The 25,185-nt window shown below is 45.8% G+C and overlaps 1 protein-coding gene across 1 annotated transcript; it reads right to left on the reverse strand.

The window, feature by feature from the left end:
• Positions 1-341: 341 nt before the first annotated feature.
• Positions 342-17,326, reverse strand: adamtsl5 (ADAMTS like 5). The gene is made up of 13 exons (XM_047042455.1): positions 16,327-17,326; positions 11,547-11,622; positions 9,256-9,428; positions 9,027-9,087; positions 8,307-8,412; positions 7,877-8,004; positions 5,837-5,960; positions 4,474-4,560; positions 3,663-3,826; positions 3,219-3,405; positions 2,701-2,964; positions 2,480-2,551; positions 342-2,372 (listed from the first exon to the last, which is right to left on the reverse strand). Exons 1-13 carry the CDS (start codon positions 16,344-16,346, stop codon positions 2,032-2,034), a joined length of 1,803 nt encoding a protein of 600 aa, XP_046898411.1. The 5' UTR covers positions 16,347-17,326; the 3' UTR covers positions 342-2,031.
• Between the last annotated feature and the right edge of the window lie 7,859 nt (positions 17,327-25,185).

Raw genomic sequence — 25,185 nt, forward strand, 5'->3', positions numbered from 1 at the left:
CTAAATACAAAACTTCCTACCTAGTAACCAGTATAGCAACCATGACAGTTTCCTGCTAGCACGCCTAAATATCTCAGGAATTTAAGGTCGGCATAGCGACGGACGCGTCCTTGCTTCGGAACGGCATTGTGACGTCAGGTAGGACACTATTTGGCCCTAGGACACTATTTGGCCTGACAGTACCACTACAGATGACCTCACTGTGGTTTGGAAATGAGCTACAAATTGCCAAAGGGAACAAAAAAGGGTGAGCTGTAGTTATAACTACTAGTTAGACTGGAGATGTAGAGAACAGTGACAGCATTTTTACTTTTCAAAATTAAGATGTAACTTAGTATTGTAATGACTGGTTTTAAAACCGGGAGTAGATTTGGCACTAAATATTGTCAGTAGAAATAGGCATTCAAATCCTTTTGAAATGTTTACATATGTTTACATATATATTTATCTGAAAATGTTATGGTACAGCATGTACATTTCTAACTCCCTCTCATTTGGATGTATTTGTCCCCAGTACAAATGTACACTAATTGTATGAATGAATACCAGTTCTACGTCTCATGCCTTGGTGAAAGTTTAACTTAAATTGAGACAAATCTTAGTAAATGCATAATAAAATGTGAACCCCACAATGACCATATTTCCAGTGTGTGAGGTGGGAGGCTCAGAGAGCAGGGGAAGCGCTCTGCTTCAGCCCTCATGTGGACAGCTAGCAGGGACAGAAAGCCTCCACAGTCTAGGCACAGTGCTCTGTAGAACTCTGACGTACAGAGCAAAGTTAGATTCTCTGGAAGGCAGTTCATGTAACCATGGTAGCAAATGTCATGTTATTTTTTTGTAAATACATTTTTGTAAAGAAACACAAATTTGCTTCGAGTGATTTGTTTAACTGTTTACCAATGTTACACAAAAACCAGTGCCCATTTTCTAGTGAGGGGTCCTGATCAATAATCGTACAACTTTTACATGAAATATTTTCAGCAAATTATTAACTACAACCATGTAACAGTTGGTTAACGTTAGAGTTAGTTGATAGTTTGCAGAATGTCTATTATTAGTTAGAATCTACAGGCCATTGATAAAGGGTCCCTGAAAATAAAGTGACATTTGTACAGTGCTGAAGTAAGATGTAACTCATACATTAAAATAAAGCACATAATGTGATACATATTATGTAACTGGTACACAAACAGTGGTTAATGTACATTTCAGCTACAAATGATTCAAAAGCCATTGAAATAAAATATATTTCTTATAATTGTAGCAACTCAGTGCCACACCAAAAAATACTGTATTTTCATGGTAAATAATACCGTAGTAAAAGTTTTGTATGACAAAGAAGACTAAGGGACACATTATTAAATATGAAATCCTCAGTTCAGGAAAATGCATTACAGATTATGAAAATAAAATATCTTAAAGGCTTAAAAACACAAATATACAGCAAATAATATTAGTTCTAGCTAATCATTTGACACTTAAATAGTCTGAATTATCTTTGTAATAAAAAAGTGAGAGGAGATATAAACGTAAAAGGCACACACGATATTTCTTTGAAACTTGAACATATTATGGCTTTGCATTGCCAAAAGTGATGGTTAGTCTATCAACAATTTAAGCAAACAATAAACACACACAAACAAATGTTCTTGGCCATTTAGATCAATGTTCTTCTCTTTGGTATTTGAAGTTTAAAGGTGGGAATTACTGTCCACCTGAAGTGCTATATATTGGTAAGCTAGGGAGCTTCATACTCTTAAAGAGTTTCTGGTTTCTTAACACGGCAAGTCTGTTAACCTAAGCGCAGTCCCTACCACATCCAGACTGGATGTTTGGATCCACCATTTTGGAATTTCAAGTGGTTTCCATCAACTTTGTGTCTTTTTGCCTTCCTGCGGCGGGCGGATGAAAAAGGGGTTTCACAGTGACACACACAAAAAATATCCCAAATGTATCTACCAAATCACCACAAGTGTGTTTAAGATGAGTCTGGAATTGAATCTGTGAATGCGTGTGTGTACAGGTATGTCTCTAGGCTAAGCTCCTGTGTCTCGCTGAGGGCCCGGATCCTCTGTTACTACAGCGCCCCTCGAGTTGGCGCAGCAGAGAGTCCTCTCTGGGTTTATAGGGCACCGCGTAGCTGTCCTCCTCCAGCAGAATGCGGTCCAGAGTGTGCTCATAGTTGATGTGACGACGCACCATCAGCACGTACTGGCGGCCCTCCTCCAGGTTGGGGCAGTCACATACGTTGGGAACCCACAGGAACTCCCTGTGCTCCAGACGGAAGCGGTTCCGGTAGGTGTGGATGATCTGGACATCGTAGCGCGTCTCCTCACCTCGATGCAGCTTGGTCAGGACTTTGACCCGGAAGACTGGAGAGAAGAGAGCATGATGATATTGGTGGAAGACACACTTAGTTTTAGTCAGGGGTTCATTGTTCTGGATCATATTGGTCGTATAGTATGAAGGTCAGACTTACCAAAGTCTTTCTGGCAATACTGTCTCTGGCGCTCCCCTCGACCCCGTACTTGCCTACATTTCCCACAATGCCCTGCAAGATTAACAGAACAATTGGATAATTCTAGATGGCAGAAATACATGTATTGAGCAAAGACATTGTACTGTTAAGCCGGATTGGTGAAGAGTATATAACAGAAAGGGTTGTAGGTGACACATGGAACTGTTCAGTCCAGTACTCACCTCCACGAGAGGACTGAGGCAGCTGGTTTCTCCTAGACTCATCTCTCTCCAGTCGCGGCTGGCGGGGAGGCTGGAGGTGAGGCTGTTGATGAGGCTGGAGTTGAGGTTGTTGGTGAGGCTGGAGGTGAGGTTGTCGGTGAGGCTGGAGGTGAGGGTGTTGGTGAGGTTGTTGATGAGGTTGTTGGTGAGGCTGGAGGTGAGGTTGTTGATAAGGTTGTTGGTGAGGCTCTCGATGGGGCTTGACAGGCCAGCCTCCAGGGAGAACTAAGGGTCCAGTAAGAGGTAGGCCAGAACAGATTGGAAAAGTTGAGAAAGTATTTTTTGTATACTCCATTCAAAAATGGAGTATACTATATGTATATAATTTATATGTACGTTTTTATTGTCCTATTATAGTTTTTTATGTACACAGAGCACCCTTGCAAATATTTTTTCAAAAAGATCATTTGCATTCATTTGAATAATTTGAAAATCATTTAAAAGCACAGGTGATGGTTGAGCAGAGGAGCAGATCTCACCCCAGTAGGGGTGTGTGGTGACGGGAGGGGGCCGGGTGGAGGTGGTAGTGGGTGGAGCCCAGGGGATGTAGCTGGCCGTGTGGTGGGGCTGGCGTAGCGGACTCCTCCGCCCGTGGTAGAGGGCGTAGCTCTCAGGAGGGAGCCAGTACTCATACTCTATTCCTGGGTTTCTGTCTGTTGCTAACACCTGAAGACAAAGCAACCATATGGAAACCCTTTAGAATGATTCAAATAGACTAAACAGCTTAAATGGATTGGGAATGTACAGTATAAACATCCTAGAATAGCAGTAGTAAAGCTGTAGCCGACTAAACACCCTTAAACCTATCTGATTAAACTGACATAATAATCCGACGAGCAGATTGCCACCTAACCCTGACCACACTATGACCAGACTCCAGATCTGGAGCACGCTCCGACCAGGCTGGGCTGTGGGGTTCTGACCATGACGTGCAGGTCCTCCAGGGTGGGGCCAGGGACCTCGAAGCTCTCCCAGGTGTCTGCGGAGCGCCGGTACAGCAGCTTGGTCCCTGCCACGCTGTACTCTCCTGGAACACTAATCTTCCAGTTCCCGTTGATCACAAACTGCGATTGGCCGTTCTGGAGGGCTGGGAAAGGAGGACAAGGGATGAGAGAAGATGGTGGGAGGCCATGAAAGAAGGAAGGAAGACTGGAAGGAAGGAAAGAAGGGAGGCAGAGAGAGAGGGAGGGATGGGGGTGCAGGGGTAATACAGGAGGTACTAGACTTGTGTGTGGGTGTGTGTACTGAATGAGACATGCACAAGGCACTTGGTTTGCCATCTGTAATCAAGGGCTGTCTATATCACATTGTTGCTCACAGGTCAAAGTTTGATGACCATATCACTAACTTGACTCATAGCACAATGAAAGGTTGACTACAGCAGAGCACAATGACGCCCAAGCAGTCTTTCTAGAGAAGCCAGTATATATGGGAGATATTTTCCACATTAGAATCAAGTCTGCCCACCTGGCTGCCTGGGCCCATGCCCCGCCCCTGCGCCCCACCCCTGCGCCCCGATAAAGCCTTTATGAGGGTTGTGTTTCTGCATCCCAGGCAGGCAGCTCTGGCCCAGGACCTGTTATTTTGGTCTTGTAAATGAGTGTGAGAATAGATGCCCTTGGGTGTTAACTGGAAAAGCAGCTGCAGAAAGCTGTTGCTGTAGTGTGTGCGTGCGCGTGTGTTTGTGCATACGAGTGTGTGTGTGTGTGTGTGAGTTTGTGATACGTCTCTTACCGAGGTAGTTCCTGCTGTTGTCAGTGACGCGGATGTGAGTGGCGCCTGCTGGAATCATGGCCACTTCGTTGTACCCAAATGGACCGGCTAGACAAAGGAAACCTTGATGTTGTTAACACTGAGGCCAGGGAGGACAGACACTATACTGGTGTCTGCTTGGGGCGTGCCCTTAAAGCCATTACAACTCCTGATTTAATGAAGTTAAACAATTACATTAACAACTTTAAACTGTGCATCAGTGAGCACTTTATAAGCAGAGCTTCTAAGAATGGAGAGGGCTGATTCATCAGAGCCAACATAAATCCCCTTATTTGGAGGGAGTGATATTTCACTGGGGGGCCTTGCCAGGACCCAGAGACAGCTCTGAGGTGCCCCTGCTGTTCGTGTGAAAAGAAAACCCCCAGATTGACACCATTCATCACATCTCCCTCAGACAGCGGGCCCATCACTGAGTCTCTGGACGAACGGCTCAAGTTCATCCACAGGTTAAGTTATGAACCTCAGCTTTATTCTAGCTCAAGTAAAGCATGAGTTATAGAGCTGCTCCGGAGTTACTTCCAGACAGTGTGAGGAGGAACCTTGACCTCTGACCCTGAGAGGAGCAGCTCTGTGTGCTGGCCCAGCCCTTCAGTCGGCGCCTGTTAGCGAGACTCAGCTGCAGGAGCAGGAGTCTCCACCCAAGCCTGCCCGCGCACCCAAACAAAGCTGCTATTATCAGCCTCTCCTCCCTCAGGCTCAGTCTTCATGTCGGTTCTCTATCTCTCCGCTCTGCCAGGGCCCACACACCATGCCATCTGAACAAGGGTACTGGTTCCAGAACGGCAGACCCAGCCCAGTCACACGCCAGAGGTGTCTGGGTGCTCTCCTTTCATGTGCGTATGTGTGTGTGTGATTGTGGGCGCTTGTTGTGGTTACGTGTAGGTTTTCTGTGCCAGAGTCACTATCCTGCAGGAACCACTTAGATGGAGAATGTTATGTGGCAGAGGGCCAGACTGTAAGCTTGGTGGCCTCTGCTTCGCCCCTGCTCACAATGGGCGTAGCTCCGCCTTGACCTGCCCTTCACATCATCTCTCATACGGAACCCTTCATGACTGGATTTATGGAGCTATGGTACCGGAGTTGGGTTCTTGTGGCAATGTTTAATGTTCTCTTATTGAAGGCTAATAATCCTCAGAATAATTTTACGCCTTACACATGTGGAACAAACCCTAAAATTGAAGTGCCTGTTCAACATTTCTCCTCGTTTCTTAAATGGGCCTGAAACTGCTATAATTTACGAAGTATGTAATGGCCTGACAACTGGCTGGCATGGTAACTATTACAGATGGTGTATCTCTGGGAATGTTTGTGTGTGTGTGTTTACCTGCTTCCTGACCGTTGTTCTGGTATACACTCCTGTGATGCATACAGGTGCTGTTTTGTCCTCCACACACCATACAGGCATCCTCCTGCTCCTCTGAGCCCAGGATCAGGTCACAGCCTGGCTTCTAAACACACACACACACACACAGTGTTAAAAACACAGTCAACATCGATATTAGCACATACATTTGCCCATTTAATTAGATATGACCAACATGGGTAACTATAAAGGGACATAGTTACATTTAGATATTTAGCAGACGCTCTTATCCAGAGCGACTAACATACAGTAAGTACAGGGACATTCCCCCGAGGTAAGTAGGGTGAGGTGCTTTGCCCAAGGACACAACGTAATTTGGCACGAACGGGAATCGAACTGGCGACCTTCAGATTACTAGCCCGATTCCCTAACAGCTCAGCCACCTGACTCCCTATTACATAGTTAAAGAAAGGTTTGTTGCAGCAGCTTCCAGCCACACAGGGATCCCCTTGGTTTTTTCCTAACCCTCTGTGTGTCCAGGCATGTTCCTCAGACAGGGTCTGAATGGGGGGATGACTGCAGTGGTCCCAGTCTCCCTGTCTGTAGAGGACAGGCCAGCTCTGACCTCTGACCTCACCCATTATGAGCATGTCACCCTGATGTTGCACAGCATCACTGGCCCCTATCCACCTTGTGTAGCAGTCAGTGAATACACACACAAACGCAGACATACACACACACACACACACACACACACACACACACACACACACACACACACACACACACACACAGACAATGTATCCCTGCAGGTATTTACTTGACCAAACCACAGAGGAACAAAGACAGGACAGAGAGCTGAAGAGTGATAGGATTGGAGAGTAAACAACTATACCAGACACACACACACACAGACTATGGATGAGCTGAGGAGTGAGGGCTGTGAGTGTGTGTGTCTGTGTGCGTGTGGAGCTGTGCGTGGTCCACCCCAGCTGTACACAGATTACAGCGTCTGCCTCCAACCTCCTTCACTGCTCAGAAAGCCAATCAAGAGGGAGGTTCCTCAGCTGAACCTGGCAATCTAGCTAAACTATAATCATTTCCCTGGACTCACGCACACACACAAACACTCTCTCCTCACATCTGTGTGTCCACAACAGGACGCAGTCCCCCGTAACCCGCGTGGCCCCTCCCAGGGAGACCCCGCGTTCCAAACAAGCTGTCGTTAACCCAGCCGTATGGGCTGAGGTCTGGACTACATCTGTGTCATGTTGCCTTCCAGTCCAGCTGTAGTTAGGACCTGCTTCCCGTGTCAGGCCCCGCCCACCTCTGACCTCAGCCAGCTCAGGGCCACCACTGTCCTAACGGGTCATAAATCCACTGGTGTATACACACGCAAGCACACACACTAGAGTTTGTACACACACAATGAATTAAGTCACTTCAACTTACACACACATGAGCTCATCCTTTGGTACAGTGCATACTGTATACACACACTGTAAACACGTTTGGATTTTTCTGGAGGGCCGTAATGCAGCCCTAACAACTGGAAATGCAACTGTGCTTCAACTATTCTCCAGGCGTAGGGGAAGAATGTGTGTATGGTGTGTGTGTACGTGTGGTGTGCTTTTGTGTCTGTGTGTACGTGAGTGCACGTGTGTGAGTGTATCTGGGGAAGGAAGGGTGAGCAGGCCCCCCCCCCCACCAGGGTCGCAGGGCTAGCAGTGGAGCTGTGAGCTCTGTGAACCAGTGAGGGTTTTAATATCATGTGAAGGCTCCAGTCTACACTGGTGTATGGCCTCTGGCTCTGACTCGCAGCACGAGCCCTGCTCCTGAGAACACCAACCAGAGCGGTCAACACAACGACAACACTAACAAGACACAGGGGGAGAGAAAGAAGGAGAGAAAGAGGGAGCGAGGAGGAGGGGATTAAATAGGCGGACAGTAAAATGGTGAAAAGAAAGAGAACAGTTGGAAGACGGCAGACAGTGTCATACCGCAGCATCGCCTTCCCAAACCCAGCCGTCCACAGAGGGCTGTCTGCGCGTCTTCACTCACCAAGCATCGGCCGTTGACACACACGGCGCCAGGCTCCTTGCCGCAGGCTGTGCCGTCCAGAACGCGGCCAAAGTTGTAGTAGAAGTTCTGTCCCAGAGCCAAGCAGCTCAGCTCACAGGGGTTAGAGCCTGGGGGAGCGGGGGGGATCATTAGTACAGGGACACACAGTATGAGGCAGAGTCTGGGTGGAGGGATGGAGGTAGGAAACATGCTGGGCCAGGGTGTGGAGTGTTTGTGGGGGGGGGGGGGGGGTGCAGAGGCTATAGGTTAGAACAAGTCAAAGTTCATAGAGATAGCTCTTAACCTAGGTGTGGCTAAACAACAAGCAGACATCACCACTGGAAAACCTAGTCCAACACACTCATCCGCTCACACATCAGAGGGCCAGCCAGGAGTCAGAGGGTCATGCCATGACATGTGTCTCACAGACCTCCGTGGAAGGTGGTCCATGTGTGGGAGCTTCCAGCAATGTGAGGTCTGCCGTTGAAGGCAGCACACTGCATCTGTCTGAAGTCCTCTGAGCCCACAGCACACTCCTGCACAGACCGTTAGCAACATAGACAGGTGAGAAGGTGGAATCAGCCCTGCCACATCACAAACATCTTCTGGAACAAGGCTTGCTTCTACAAGTCTTACCACCAAGTTGGTCTATACTTGATCAAGATGCCCGGTAGTGACTCACTGTGAGTGCATATCCATGCGTATGTGTCTGTGTACATGTTTAAACACACACAGACCTACACTTGTGTACACACACGTATGCATAGACACACACAGACGTACATACACACACACACACACATATATAAATACACCCTAACCGGTCTGAGGCAAGGTGACCTCAAAGTTCACACCTCAAAGGAAATGAACCCTGGGTTCAGACTGACTGACTGTAACATAAGCAGGTGAGAAACAGTTAATGTTTCAGTGATACACCCTGACAAAATTCCTCCTGCGTGCTCAAATGCAGTCCCTCCTGCCCTGAGCACACCTTTTAAGCCCTGAAGTACATTTCACTTCTCGTTCTGAAGTATTTGCAATGACAGATGAGGACAATGTAATCCTCTACAGCTGCAGTGGAACAAACCTAGAACTCACTGTCAAGTCATGCGGAACACATACGTTCACCTTGATTAACACATGAAATCACCTTGGTGTTGCAGATCTTGTACTGTCTGGGGTCACCAGGACATGGGCCTCCCACTGGGTTTCTAGGAAATGAAATGAGATTGACCACCTATTACACAGGAAATGTATTCTAAATGAATATAAAGAATGAGAATGAAGAGCATACGAAAATACAGCAAGAAAATGCATGCACACAAAATAAGAATAACCGAAATATTCTGATGTGCGTTTGGATTGGTCCTGGGCAGTACCTGGTGATGCAGGTGCGCGTGCGTACCGAGGCCCCGCCCCCACAGCTGCGGGAGCACACAGACCAGCCGCTCCAGGAGGCCCACTCGTTCCTGTAGCTCAGCTGTCGACGGGCACGCAGAGGAAGCCCCGCTGGAGGACCCCCAAAAGGACCCCACTCGGACAACCAAGAAGACTGAGACACGGGAGAACAAACATTTATGGAACCATCCGGAGGCATACATCTTCTCAAGAATGTTTAGATTTTTTATGAATACAAAAAACCCCCGGTAGATGAATTCCAAGTATCAAATGATAAATGTCTAAGAAGCAGTGCCCATGTGTAACTGTGATTACAGCGTTGATAACATCTCTCTCCCAATCTCCCATCACACTGCAGCTTCAGTCTGCTGCCTCAATGTGCTGGAGGATCAGGCCTGTTGAACAGCAACTGTCAACACACCACAACCCCCCGTAGAGGAGAGAGTACTCAGGGAAGGTGTGTGTGTTTGTGTGTGTTGAGTCAGTATGAGGAATGGGGAGGGGGTGTATGTGTGTGTTAGTTTGAATTGGCTGGGATGGATGCCATGTGAGGTTAGGGTTTGGTGTGTGTGTGTTTGCCTGTGTAAGGGTTAGGTGTGTGTGTGCCTGTTAGGGTTAGGTGCATGTGTAAGCTACACATTGAAAACACACAGTGCTTTGTCTGTCAGTATGAGATGAAATCTGATCCATCACGTGAATCTATCTGAAGAGTATGTGTGTCGGGACACTGCACCTTGTGTGACAACTGTTAACATGGCCACACATGACACAAATGATTTGAGAAAATGTTTTTCAAAACATTCCAAAGTATTCCACATGCCTTGAGGTGGATTTACCTGGCAGAGCTCCCACTTCATACAGGAGCACAGCTTCTAACCCTTAACATCCACACCACAGATGAGGGAGGCGAGTCCATACGTTCTTTGCACTCACCTTCTAAATAAAGCAGTCCGATCTGACCATTAGTCATTATTCCTGACACTATCTCCTACTGTAACACTACAGTGAGGCTGATTCCATACTGCTCAGTTCCAAGAAATCCCGCCTTTCTGACTTTGGGACTGACAGCACTGGCATCTCACTGTGAGGGGTCAGGAGTAGAATCAACTGTACCTGTGTGTATCTAGACACACCCACATACGCACGCACACACACGCACACACACGCACACACAGAACCGCAGGGCTGCTTTCCATCATTTTCCATGGCATGGTGACCTGGCGCTGCCCTCATTACCGCTACCCCCAGTAGCGGTAACCAAATTAGAGTCAATAACAGTTGGAGATGAGAAGGCCTGGCCTGCTATATTAACGAAAACAACCTCTAACCTTTAAAACGCCCACGCTCCACCCCTCGAGTTCTCCTGAAACCCCCCAAAAGACTTTAAAGGGGGGGAAACGTTCCTCACCAGTTTTTACGGAGAGGTTTAAGGGTAATCTGCTACGCTTGGTTAGACTCAAAGGGAAAGTCATGCTAATGGTAGAAACCTGGCTTTGTTTGAGGAAGGTGAGGAAGGGGGTGTGCAGCAGGTATCTCCGGTTCTCCTGTCACTGACTGTGGACAGGAGGCTATTTTTCATGTGTGTAAGCAGGGGTTGTGGTCACCACCCGTCTCCAGGAATGGGTGGTTTCCCCTGAGGCGCTCTCTCTGACAACCACACAAACAGCGATGAAAGATGGCTGCCGTGCTCAGAGGAGGAAGGAGGGCTGCAATCAGAGTGTTCAGAGATGGAGAGCTGATACCTGACTGTAGCACCATAGCTACCTTTACTGTGCCAACATCACATTAGCACGCTAACACGCTACAAAAACAATCCAATCAGCACACTTCCAGGTCTCCGTGGCCAGCGGGCCTGCTCACATCTGATGCTGGTCAGGGTGCTTTGATTTGTATAGCATCTAAACGACGTGGATTTTCCCCAGTGAAACTGGAGAGCAGGGATTTTCTCAGCACAGATTAAGCTAATCAGGTTCTCTGTCAAAGGTTTTTTGCAAAAAAAAGTTGGCAAGCAGGATGTCAAACTCTGGGGTGGGTCAGGATGTCTGGATGAGAGCTGCAGGGCCGGATGAGGGTGATATGATTGGGTGAAGACTGGATGGCTGGGTGAGGGCAGTATGGATGTATGAGGGCTGTATAGTTGGATGAAGGCTGGATGGCTGGATGGCTTGGTGCGGGCTGGATAGCCAGTATTACACTCCATAGCTGTACTAGTGTGATGTGTTAGTGTGAATGTTGTGTGACAGGGGAGAGTTGCGGAGAGAGAGAGACTTACACTCTGTTGGGTGGACAGGCGGACGGAAGAGACCAGCAGGGAGATGAAGGTCAGCGTCTGGCACAGAGATAGCCTCCTGGAGACAAAAAGAAAATAAACACAGTCAGCCAATTAAACCTCCACACCCTCCCTCATCTGCCACTTCTAGATGGAATCTCAAACACAGATAAAGAGAGAGAGTGAGGTACAGAAAGAGACAAGGAAACTGGCAGAGAGAGGGAGAGAGAGAGAGAGAGAGAGAGAGAGAGAGAGAGAGAGAGAGAGAGAGAGAAAGAAAGTGAGAGAGAGAGCAGGGCCTTTTGGGCCCCACTTAAAAGAAAGCCGTGGCTCTGAGGTTGCAGGGTCACTGATAATAACAACAAATAAGCAGCCGTGCTCCTGGAGCCCTGTGGGCAGGATCCAAGGTCAGGAATGCCCCGTCTCCCAGAGTCATTAAGACTTCCACACCCTCACAATCATTATTAACTCCCACACTCCCAGTGAGACGCGCTGCTTGACAGGGTTCACCCCCCCCCCCCCCCCTCTTTCAGACACACAATAGGTGAGTATCCATCTCAGTATGTAGCTGTGACCTTTCACCACCAGGCCTACATGTTACAACAGTTACACAGCAACACACAGTCACCCGTTGACTGGGAGTGTCAGTGAACAAACAGTGTTTCCCATTTATGAGTGTCGCCACAACTCTGTATTTTTCTGGAACCAGCACAGCTTCCTGTCCTCAGTCACCTCAGCCTGTCTTCTCTGTGAGGACGAGCAGCATACACGGAGACCACACACATGCACACAACATGCTTAAACACCAGAATTATTGCTCATTACTCTCTCTCTCTCTCTCTCTGTTTCTCACACACACACACAGACATATGCACGTCCGCATACACACCGATTGACTCACCAAAGACTTGAGTGTTTTCTCCGAAATGCCTTCAATTCTTGGAAAGACCACTAAATGCTTCCTGGCACTGCTTTTGTATCAGACACAAAAAATGCTCTCTGTCAGAGGGTTGATGTTTTAAAGGATCCCCTAAACATCTAGATGGCCGGGGTCTGTTTGGCTCAGTCCCAGGTCCATAGTCAGTTAAACGACACACACCTCCCTCCCACTCACCTAGGCTAGCTCTCCCTTCAGAGCTCTCTACCTGCCCTGGGAACAGCACTGGGCCCTGATCAGAAAACATCCTGACAAAGGCTAAATAAACCCTTTAACTGGATATAGTGGGTCGCACAATGTGGGGAACTTGCCACGATTCAAAACAGCATTAGAGGTTTCACCATTGTGGACGAAATGGGGTTCCTATGTGCTTATGTTAATCATAATCCATAGATCAGCTGTTAGCTCATCATCTGGTCATATATTCTGTCTTATTATCCATTCATGTGTTCCCACCGTAAACTGCTGTGTCCTGATGACAGTCACAGTTATATGATGTAATATCCTGCCTATCATAACAAACACCTATTGGCTGTATCTTATCTGAGTTTTTCTCTATTCACTAAAAACACGGTCCTCTGACCTACATGCCTCTGAGAGACTTCTCTGGCACCGCTGTGTTTAACTGGACATCTTTATGTCAAGGTGTTTGTTAAACTCTCTCTCCAATCTGTAGATTGCTAATACTTATAAAACCCAGAACTCAGCTGAACTTAGTCACTCCTTTAATGAGATGGACAAAACACATTCTTCATCACTGTCGAGTACTTTTAAGTTCATTTAAATAAGATGAATAGGCAGTCTGTTTTAAACCATTGATCTTAACGTGAAAGGTCTGAAAGGGCCATGTTGATCACAGGCCGGGGGGTTATGGGGGTCGTCCCCGTCCCCCCCAACACACACACACACACGCATACACACACACACACAGCTCTCATTAAGACTATGGCAGCACATTAGACACTGGCCAAACGGCAGGGAGGGAGAAGTAAATGCCTTTAATCAATAAGAGAGAATTTATTTATTTTAATTGACTTTAGCCCTGGAGTGCAGTAAAAACATCCCCCCTTCCTACCACCCGCTCCATCTCACTAACACTGACGTTGTGTACAGTGGAACATTCAGCAGAATATCATGGTAGAGCACTTATCAAGATTAAACTGCCCGTTATCCTCCAAGCATCATTTAAAACATATGGTCCCAAAGGCACATTCCGTCAGGCAGAACGCCTGTTTGGGTTTCAGCCTGGCACTGACGGTAGTCAGAGCTAAACTACTACAATATTACAAACTGTGAATACAACAATAAGAGAGTAAACAATGCTGCGGCAGATCGGTACACAGTCAACGCTGGGTCTTAACCCTCCTGGGTGAAACCGTTCCTTCAACCTGTCTGCCAGGATCACAGGAGTTAACTAGAGGGTCATGAACTCCGTTCAAAGGCCAAAGGCAGAAATACTTCCATTCACCCCATCCTATTTCTCATAATGGCATTATCTGGTTGACTTCTCAAAGCTTTGAAGCTCTCCTAAACCCCATGCTGTTCTGTAGTCCCTACAAACAAACACAAGCTCCAAACACCCTCTTCGCTTCCTGTGGCATCAATTGGCAGCTTTATTGCTAATATGTATTTCAGGTGAGACTGTGACTTTTGAACATTGATGCTGTGTGACATGTCATAGGAGCGGATGTAGCATAGCCCCTGTCACGCCACCTGACTGCCAACCTTTGGAGACCAGTGGAGTCTCTGGTTGGTGAGGCATTGCATTGTCTGGGCCAGCAGTTGCTGTTCCGGAGCTATGAGCATCTCAAATCCATCTCAATTGACCTCTCACCCTTCAAGTGAGCACAACTAATGCTTCTACCCAGGGCCCATTCCTTAGCCATCCGACCAATAGTACTTAGCTGTGACCCACCACTGAGAGACTTGGTCTAGGGCCTGGTGCATATAGATCAGGAAGAATGAGTGGACTCAAGCTTTAACAGATGTTAGTGACTACCTTTGAACCCAAACTCTGCTGGCCACCAGTGAGACAGCAGTGATCAGAAACTCAATGGCCCTGGTGAAGGATCAACAGGGTGAGGTTCCTGTGTTGAAAACAAACTTCTTTTTTACTTGTTTGTTTCTTTTTGTTGTTGAGAAACTGGCGTTTGTCTCCTTGTTTCTGGACCTCCTGACTGAGCCAATACATCACCTCATCTCGGGCTACCAGTACAGACCTGGTACCATGTCATACCTCAGCGATTTTAAGATGATCTTTTAGCAACCATTTTGACGGAGACAGCTCCTCCGCTAGTCCAGCCATCTACGGTCATCCTCCCTCTTGGGGATATGGCCTGCACTCACCCCTGAACAGGCAGGGAAGGTCACCAGCTTCAATGTCCCTTTCAGGTCACTAAGAACCATTTCAAAACAACCATGACACTGTCTCCCACCTGACTAGTTCAAAAGGGTCAGCTACTTTAGATAGGTCAGTCTGTATTCCAGAATCGGAGCTCTTCATTCTTATCCAAGTGTACCTTGACACACTCTAGTCTGTAACATGAACAGTCTCTTTACTCTATTCACGACCAGCAAAAAACATAGTCTTTCTTTATTTAAGTATTAATCAGCCCTTCTCATGCATAAACATGCCCACTGTCAGGGGATGGAAATTCCACCTCCTGGGAGAGTGACGACATTCTGTTGCTGCTACTTTAATTAGAGGCTTTCTTCAGGTACTGGATATGCTCACTCTTCAGTAAGCACTTTCAGTCTGTTTGATGCCTCATTCACAAATGAGTTTTCCTCTAGAGGGGATATGAGACAGAAACGCTGCCTGGAGTCTGACTCTCTCTAGTTCTCATATTCAGACCAGCCAAACTGACAGCAGACTGACAGACAGAACAGCAACACCACAGCAAATTCCATCCAGCCATAACATTGCCATAGACAAAAGGCAGCAGCACCACAAAGTCAGATAACTTCAGATGACACACTGTTTCTGGTTGGTGAGTTTGTTTGTTTTTCCAGGGTGTTCTCTACGTGATGTGGATGAAAGCAGGTCTAGCTATTGCCACCCGTCAGCACACATGTACGTAACTTCACATGGAGTTAGAGTCAGAGCACCAAGGCACAGTCCAGCCCCCTTCTCATCCACGGCTACTCTCATGCTGGGGCTGTGATGAGATAAATATGAGCAGGGTATTTATAGTCTGTGGCATTTGGAGATAAAGGCAGTGTGGAAGGATGTAAGGAATGCTCAGCCAGGGTTTACACTCTGCTTCCCTGAGGTATGGTTGGAGAATGACCTCATAACACTACCACACAGGACCTGGCCGAGACCCTGTCAGGAACACTCACATATACACACACTGTTTATCACAGCAGTCTGCTGTGCATTAGATCACAGCAGTTCTGCTGTGCATTAGATGATACATTTCTTAAACCCTTCAGCCTACTTCTAATTTTAATTAATCTTTACATGAACGTGCAATAGCATTTTACATTGTTAGAATAACATATATAGATTACATATTAATAAACTTCATTAATAATTATTTCAGAGCTAGATTGACCTGGGAGTAGCATTTGTGACATACAGCAATCCAGTCTGTCAGGAGTTTATGACCTAATATCTCTTCAATGCAGGACACAAAGAGTCATTCAAGGCTCTATGGTCATGACACTTTATGAGAGTTGCCAAGTCAATAAATCACGTCAATTTAATCAAGGTAAAACACGTGGAACATTTTATCTTCTCTAAGGGACATATAACGTTGATTAAAGTAAGATACCTTTGTATCTGAATAACTGATGTTATGTACAGCAGTGTGTCAAAGTACATGTATAAACATTGTAGCTTACCTTGTAAAGAGAGTTGACATAATGGGTCCCCTCAGACGAGCTAACTATATTTTCTTCGATGTCAGGTGCGGTATTATTGTTTCTTTATGGTCTGAAAAGTGTGATCTCTAATCCAATGCACATAATAGACTCGGTGTGCTGCATGACTAAGGATTCTAATTCAAAAACATCCATAATATAGAACCTTCTGTGTTACTATCCCTTCCGAACCTTCGCAGAACATCTGTGTGCGTTACTCCAAATAGTCCCAAACAGTAGATGCTCTTCTACTCCCTGGTCTCCATCCAAGCAAAGTGCAGACCCTCTACACACTTTTCATTGGACATCTCTTGTTGAAAGCTTCACAAGCAGAGAAAAAAAATCCTTATTTTCCAAGCATGCAGGTTTTCTTCAGCAGAGTGCTCCACTGGTCAATCATACCTTTAAGCAGAAGCTGCGTTATAGCCGACTTTCATGAAGAACTTTCCATTTAAAATGAAACCTTGCCAAATCAGGTTTATATGGATGGGTGAGGAGAGGCGCAGGTGAGTTCTATATCTAAGAACATTTTCCTTACAGATACATTACAGATGAAAACATCTTGCAAGCCATCATGCATTACTTGAGCTAAATCCAAACGGTCAGCTGTGAGGAGGCTCAGGTTCAAAGCTGCGGAAAAACGTAGGAAAAGACAACAATGTACACTAAATTATCTTAAATCCCGGATAATTGTGTTTTCTTTAGCAAGAGAAGCAGTTGAAAGCTGCGATTACTTTATTCTCCCATTCCTCATGTCACAGCAGTCCCAAGCGTTAAATGAAGGCAACATAATTTCCAGAAAAACGTGTTAAAAAAGATGAGAAGAGTATCGCTCATCAATCGTGAACTTTAACAGTCCGCCTAATATAACGACAACTAAGAGGTGTTTACAGTGATCTTATTTATCCCTACTTTTGCACAGAACACGCTACACCTGAGTTTACCAGTTTATGCTGCATTCCGATCATTCGTTGTGAACACGCCCCCTTTAAATTAAGCGCGTCCAATCGAGAGTTCTATCGCTCTCGACTGTGGAACAAATATGCCTATAAAATTAAATGTTCGATTGTGTCAGATATGGTCAACACAGTTAAGCCAACACTTTCTGAGCTCACAACAGTGTTCCAATTAAAGTACAGCCCAAAGAATAACTTATTTGAGTCACATTCCTCAGTAGAAAGTGAGATGAGTAAAGAACACCAAGAGTGAAATAAGATCTCTGGCGATAGGTGTGCTGGTATGTTTGTCTCTAGGGCTTTATTGCACACATCACTCCTTCTCTTCCTGCAGCACTCCTGTACTGGCTGACAGGTGGCTATTCCTCAGAAACATTAACATCATGTGTACTTGCAAGTCTGGACATCTCTGTAATTCCCTTAATACCTACACTTATTCACTGCTTTTTAGGGAAATCAGCAGGTTCCCCTTTTAGAGGTCGTATTTTTCTCCCCCCGGCATCTCCTGTCTATGTATGGGTGTTTAACCCTCTTCAGATAGGCTACATCTCTTTATGGTATGTCAGACAAAAGATTGTAACATTAACGTTGTCTCACTGGAGATAGGAAGGATACGCGTACGTGGCTATGGTATATTTGTCAGGAAACAATGTGCCCATTCACCGGACTTGGCATTAAAGGCAGATAATCTTCAATTTCCTACAGTGCTTTCACAGTGTTTGTCCTTTCCAGGATTACGCATGGAAAGTCTCCATGATGGAGACATTATGAAGAAACAACATGGCCTTACGGTGAACTCAGCTAAAGACAATTATCTGCCCTAAACCCCCTGTCACAAGGCAGGCAGAGAGGGCAACACTGCCAATCCGGCACATGACCTTGAATTATGGGATTTAACCTTGAATTACTTGGAGGCTGTGACAGTAAGCTTACACCTGACATTAGAAATGCATCAGAACATCATCATATTTGTATCAGAGAGAATGGTGTCCATAGTAAAATGTAAGTTCTGTAGCTTAATGTTGCCTCTATCCAGTCAGCCGTTGGCCGGAGTCCTTATAGAGGTGGAGATTTGTCACTCTGGTTGAACAGTGTGAACAGTGAGTGATTGAGAATGCTTCAGTTCCTTGACAGGGCTATCATATTATGTCAATATAAATTTATATTTCATTGTCCAGAATTATGATACTTTGTCCAGATGCAATATCAAATGAATGCTAATTGTCCAGAAGGCTGACATTTTGTCCAAATGCAATATCAAATAGATGAGCAGTGTCCAGAAGGATGATTTTTTTTTGTCCAAACATCCTCTGAGCCGATTTTTTACCGAATTGGACAAGGAGGAGTAGTAAAAAAACAGTTCACTGTACATTTAAATAGGGTGACTATTGTAAGGGTGGAGCCTTCATAAAAAGATATGGATTGTGATCAGCAGGAGAAGGGTAATCTGATGAACTAAATGTATTTTCTTTGAGACAAATTCTACAAACATTATAACTCGTGGTGGCACTAGAATTGGTCCTAGAGGCCTCATAGTTGGTCCAGATAACATTCATAGTCATATCTATGAGTGTGCCAAATTGCATCATTTCCCTACTTATGGTTCATAGGGTTGCCATAGACTCCCTGTGGGGAAGAAGAACAAGAAGAAGAAAAACAATGATAACAATAGGGGGCTACAGCCCCTAATAATACATCAACGATGCACAGGCCTCTCCCCCTCAGCCTTTCCTCAGTGACTCATGTCTCTGTGCTGATTAGTAAAGTAGCCCACTGCCTCGATCAACTTGTCTTAACTTGCAGAGAGATGATCCACTGCATTACTAATCCTCCATTATTCTTTTCACAGCTTTTAGTCTTCAAGGTGTTTAAAGAGAGCTGACAGTTGATGTAAAAAAAAAGTAATAATACAGTAATAATTACCTTAAGAGTGAGAAGGTCACCTGTCTACCAACAGTGTGTGTTTATGTGATGTTCTTTCATAGCTCAGCAGATACAGAACCCATACGAGTAAGCATCAAAGGGCCACACACACACACATACACACACACACAAACACATGCTATCAGAAACTCTTTCGTAGGCTTGGCTACATGCCAAGGTGGATAGTAACACTTGACAAGCAGAATGGGTTTGATGAGAGATCTTTAGTCTCAGTGCAAGAAGGCATATATCACCGGATTATAAGCAGCCTCAACAGAGATGGGCTGGAAACGGATTTCTTTAATGAACTACTATGACTGCTGATCATGCACTGAGCAGTAGATGGAGTTCACCAACAACCTTGTAGAATTACCTTTATAAACCTACAAAAGCACACTTGTTGTGCACTGTGTATGTGTTAGAGTCAGATTGATACATGAAGAATCAGGTTGAGAGAGCTATGGAAATGCCCCCAAGTCACTCCCAGATTGTGTGATACACTAATCCACCACGTGTGTACGTGTATGTGTGAGAACTTGACGCGTGAGAAAAAACCCATTCAAAGATCTTGTCATCGAGATGTCATCAGGACATCGGGACACAGTATGTGTTTGGGGCTCCAGGGGGCTTTGGGCAACTAGCACCATTCCAGCTAACTGTAGAGTGGTTTACCATTGCACCCAGAGTTACAGTTATAGACAAAAGTGAAGGTTTCCAATACAGTCTAAGACATTACATTTACATCACATGTAGTCATTTAGCAGACACTTATCTTATCTCCAAGTAGGGTGGAGTACCTTGCTCAAGGACACAACATCAAATTGCACGGCCAGGAATCGAACCGGCAACCTTCTAATGAATAGCCTGATTCCCTAACCACTCAGCCATCTGACCCCCTACAACAGACACTACAGGCTTACCAGTCTTCCAAAATGGCAGTGTTCAATAAGAACCCTCTGGCTTTTCCTGATCTCCTTTGACGATGACCTCTGTTGCCTCGGCAACAGGTGTGATTGATTGGTCTCTCTGTGAATGCTGGGAAGGGCTGAGAGACAGACACTCTGTATACATGCCCTTCTCAAGCTGTGAACCCCTGATGGATGGCATGCATATGGTTTGTAAAATAAAGAAGCTCAAGAAAAAGGGAACAACGACTTTGATTTACTGCTGTCAGGAAGGTCTAAAAAGCCCACAACAAAGATGTTTTCCCGGAGTTTTAGCATTCTGTGTACTGAATAGTTTGTTGGGTAAAATATGAACACGCCGTGACGGTTGGTCCCACAGACTCCACATCTCCTTTGGGGTTATTTATTAATGTGACCACCGTGGGATCTGTACCAGCTGCAGAGGAAGAGGACAGATGGTTCTCCTCACGGTTAGAAGGTATCCACCACATCTCTAGTATCTCACTGTAACAATCAGCACTGATGAGCCGTCTATGAATCAGGCAATGTCATGGATTTTGTGAAGCAGCAGTCCAGGCAGGAAAATGTTTGGCCATGAGGGATTTGTGCTGCTTGTGACGTGAGACAAGGGGATCGCTAGTGCCAGTTCCCAACAGTTTGAACCGTGGAAGTGTTCCTTTCTTAGCCCTGTGTTCTGTGACTGAGCAGAGGACAGGATAAATAAGAGAGAAACCTCGGTCTGTGTCTGTTCTGGGTGATGCGGAACACTGCTTTAGAGTGTTTGGTTTGACCAGGAGGTCAGACAAGCAACACCTCCTTCCCTCTCACATCACCTAGGATTGGAGATTTAGGGATATTACTGTAAGTTAAATAATCACACACTGATGCAGCACAGATGCTGCTGAGGACCAGTGTTTACATGAGTGGAACAGTAGTCTGAGAGACAGTACAGAAGGAGAGAGAGAGAGAGAGAGAAAGAGAGAGAGAGAAAGAGAAGAAGAGAGAGAGAGAGAGAGAGAGAGAGAGAGAGAGAGAGAGAGAGAGAGAGAGAGAGAGAGAGAGAGAGAGAGAGAGAGAGAGAGAAAGAGAGAGAGAGAGAGAGAGAGAGAGAGAGAGAGAGAGAGAGAGAGAGAGAGAGAGAGAGAGAGAGAGAAGAGAGAGAAATAGAAAGGAAAAGAAGGAGAAACAGAGGATGAGAGAAAGAGACAGGGAGAGAAGGAAAGAGAAGCAGAGAAATGGAGATGGAAAGAGATGGAGAGACACAAAGAAAGAGAGAGAGAGAGAGAGAAAGAGGGAGAAAGACAAAGAGAGGAAGAGAGAGATTTATGTGACAGTAGTGTGTTAGGAGGAGAGAGGTAGGAGGCCTTCTCTGGACATCTGAACAAAAACCTTAAAGACCAGTAAACACAGCTGCAGGGTGAGTCAACTCCAGATCCTGCCTCTGAATGTCATCGCCGGCCACAGGGTGTTATGTGTGTGCATGTTTTTTGGAGAGCAATGGAAAATAACGAGAGTAAACAAGTATGTCTAATTTTGGTCAGCAGATGTGACTCTTGTAAAATTGTGGCAAGAGTTTATCAGCTCCTGAAAACAATAATAGATTACAGAATACCACCAAGCCATTAAAGTGAAATCCAACCTTTCATTCATAACATTTTATATCTAGAACAGGAAACATGAGAAGTTGATAGTCCTTCAGATCTGGGAATAGAACGTATTTTGATCTGTTAAGTGCTGATCCTGTTGTGGAGGGATATGGCTATTTCTGTCACCCCCCACCACAACATAGTTGTGTTGTTTTGTGACGCCAATCCCAGCATGCTAAACCAGGTTGCAAGCAAGGACACTGTATGGTAACCAGGGGCTTTGTTTTGTTGATGTGCTTGCTTCAGGTGTGTTAACTGTTTATTTAATTTCAGATAGCGAGCAGTTGACTGGGGAGATGACAAGTAGAGGATCAAGAACAGTCCCATGAGTCTGCATTTGTGAGTGTGTGCATGATATTGAATTAGTATTGGTTTTTGGTTGTTAATAATACTGGATATTGGGGGGGTGAACAAACCCTGAAAAAGAGCAAAAAGAAAATAAGTGGAACATGTAAAAACAATTAGTAACTTGGCAGCTCACGGAGGAAAATATGTTATAAAATCGGAGATAATCACGGTAAAAGAGTTAACCATACAAATGAACCATATTGAGGAAAAGTACATTCCAATACATGTGAAATACCCATTCTGAAAGAAACCATTTTGCTGTGAGAGTTTGTTTTAAGTGCTTTGCAGCATACCAAGCAGCACACATGGACTAGGGAGTGAAGGTTTTGAGTCTTTCATTCCAGGTCAGGACATCCTGAACCACACTCACCCTCTCTGGTGCACACAGTAAGAGGCCCTAAGGTCAAATGCTTCTGCAGATAAGAAATGTACTACAGTACGACACTGTCAACCTTTTAATACATTGATAGATGGAACAGTAATCTGGTCTGTACATCTGCAGTTCTCTAGTACCAATGACATTTTAATCATTTCTGCACTGGAAATAGACAGAGAAGCTTGGTCCAGACATAAGCTTTGCTCCTGGCTGTGTTTGCTGCTGCTGCTGATTTGTGTGTGTGTTTGTTGCTCAGTGTCATCCCAAAGTAGGATGACATACAGCACAGGAAGACCAGGATATACTGTAGCACATAAACACCAGCAAAACGTGGAAAAAACAGTCAGAGGAATCTCGGAGAGACAGAGATTGCTGCGCACAACAAACGACCACATTCACTGATGAGAGGACCAGAGAGCGAGGATGAGAACGCCTAGAAACACGTTTTGAAAAATGTGAATGTCAAAAAACATGCATTAAGTGTGTCATCACAAGTATTAAAAGGTGAATATACAAGAAATGTGTAGGTACTTCGTCAGTGAGGAATCTGAAAGTGTTTTTTGGGACCCCATCCGGTGACATGGGGAAACAGAGGCAACACCAGTTCAAGGCCCGGGAAGTTCCCAGGAGACTGTTATTGAATTCGCCCACCCTGGCTCCCCAGCACGGCCAAGAGGCCCAGGGGGAGTTAACGAGCCCAGAGCGGTCAGGGCAGCAAGCGGAAACAGAGGTCGGATCACAGAGGTAAGAAGGAAAGGAGGGCAAGAGAGAGGGATAAAGAAGACTAAAGGGAGGAAGGGAGGACTGTTCGTTTTGATTTCACCTTTATTTACAGTGTTGGGTGGTCCACTGGAGATGAACAGAGAGAGAAATAAATGAAATAAAAAGAGATCAAAGAGATCAAATGAGAAAGGACGCTAGATAGGGAGGATGTGAAAGAACTGTGAAGGAGGACATCCAGGTTCTGATTTCAAACAGATGATTTCAAATCATCCCGTGTGGGAGAAATCAAAGGATTTACCCATTCACATATCCTAATCAGTAGATCAAGTAGTAACCTACCACTACCTTTTTTCGCAATATCCATTGTTATCTTAATGTGTGTGTGTGTGTTCGACATGTCCTGTGCAATTCATGGGTCTGTTTTTCTGTTTACCAGTCTGTTCTCTGTGTTCACTATGAAAAGGACCTCCATGCCTCAGAGACTTTGCAGCAGAGCGTTACCATGTCTTTGATCTTTTCATCATTCCTGGGTGCGGTTTCTTGTCTGATGTTGCTCTCTGTCTCTACTCAGCTGAATGATAAATGTGTATATATTCCAGAACCTAGACTGAAGTCACACAGTTAATAGAGATGGATGCGCTTTCTTCCATACCTGATATGACCCAACCAGGAGCTTTCCCCAGTCTTCTGTTGTTGACTGTCTGGCTGTGGTGCTGGAGGTCTGGAGGTGGTTTACTGCTACCGACAGGCATGTAGCCCCTGGCCTCACAGTGACTTACTAGGGATCATTAATTACTTTAACAAAACAATTAAACACTGTTCAAAGTTTCCCACCATCTGACCCCTGGAGACAGTTTACTGAGTAACGTCATCCACAGAGTAATGCTGAGCTGGCTTCTATCCTACCCCAGGCCCACACCAGACTTCACTCTGATGGGTCGTAATGCTGCTCATCCTCTCATCACTGTGTGTGTGTGTGTGTGTGTATTTGTGCACGCAGCAGAAATCTTCCCTACCACTGAGTGAGTTCTGATTTGAGGACTTGGCTGTAGCCCAGTAGGCTTCACAATCCATCGGTCTGCTTGTACTCTCTGTCCTGCGTGTGTGTCAACTGTGTATTGAGCCCTACTACACACACTCCAGTGTCTGCTATATTTTCTTGTGAAGGTCTGTCCCATAGCCCACTCCTGAGGTGTAGTCATGGGTGGTTGGTCCTACCCGGAGAAAGAAGGCTGATTACCCAGCAGTGTGTCCTGACCACCATCCGAGGACCCAGGGCATCCATGGAGAGTAGCCATGGCCCCATCCACACACACAGAAGGCAGGATTTACAGTGAGGCCAAATTGGAAACTTTAATCCTGCAGGGCTCCAACAGGACAGAGCTGTCAAACCTCCTAACGATAACAGCTTTTATGGCCTGAGAGAGAGAGAGAGGGGGGAGGGAGAGAGAGAGAGAGGGAGGGAGAGAGAGAGAGGGGGGGAGGGAGAGAGAGAGGGAGGGAGGGAGGGAGAGAGGGAGAGAGGGGGGAGGAAGAGAGAGAGAGAGGGAGGGAGAGAGAGAGGGGGGGGGAGGGAGAGAGAGAGAGAGAGAGAGAGAGAGAGAGAGAGAGAGAGAGAGAGAGAGAGAGAGAGAGAGAGAGGGAGGGAGAGAGAGAGGGGGGAGACAGAGAAAAGAGGGAGGAGTGAAACAGAAACATGAAACAGAGAACATCAAGGAGATAAGGCCATGATAACCAAAGAAGGAGATTGTTTGAGGTCCTTCGTCTCACGTGGATGGTGCTGCAAGCGGACGGTGTCGAAGGGCCCTCAGCACACTCCAGGTGCACCAGTCTCTGTTCAGGCTATATAGAAGAGGCTGTGATTAGCACCAGCTGACTCGAATTTGCGGCTTAACAAATAAACAAGATATCTTTTTAGATCATGCTTTTTTCATCAAAAAAAGCTACATGATGTGATAGAGTTA

Source organism: Hypomesus transpacificus, chromosome 19 (genome assembly GCF_021917145.1).
Source record: "Hypomesus transpacificus isolate Combined female chromosome 19, fHypTra1, whole genome shotgun sequence".
Taxonomy (NCBI): Eukaryota; Metazoa; Chordata; class Actinopteri; order Osmeriformes; family Osmeridae; genus Hypomesus; species Hypomesus transpacificus.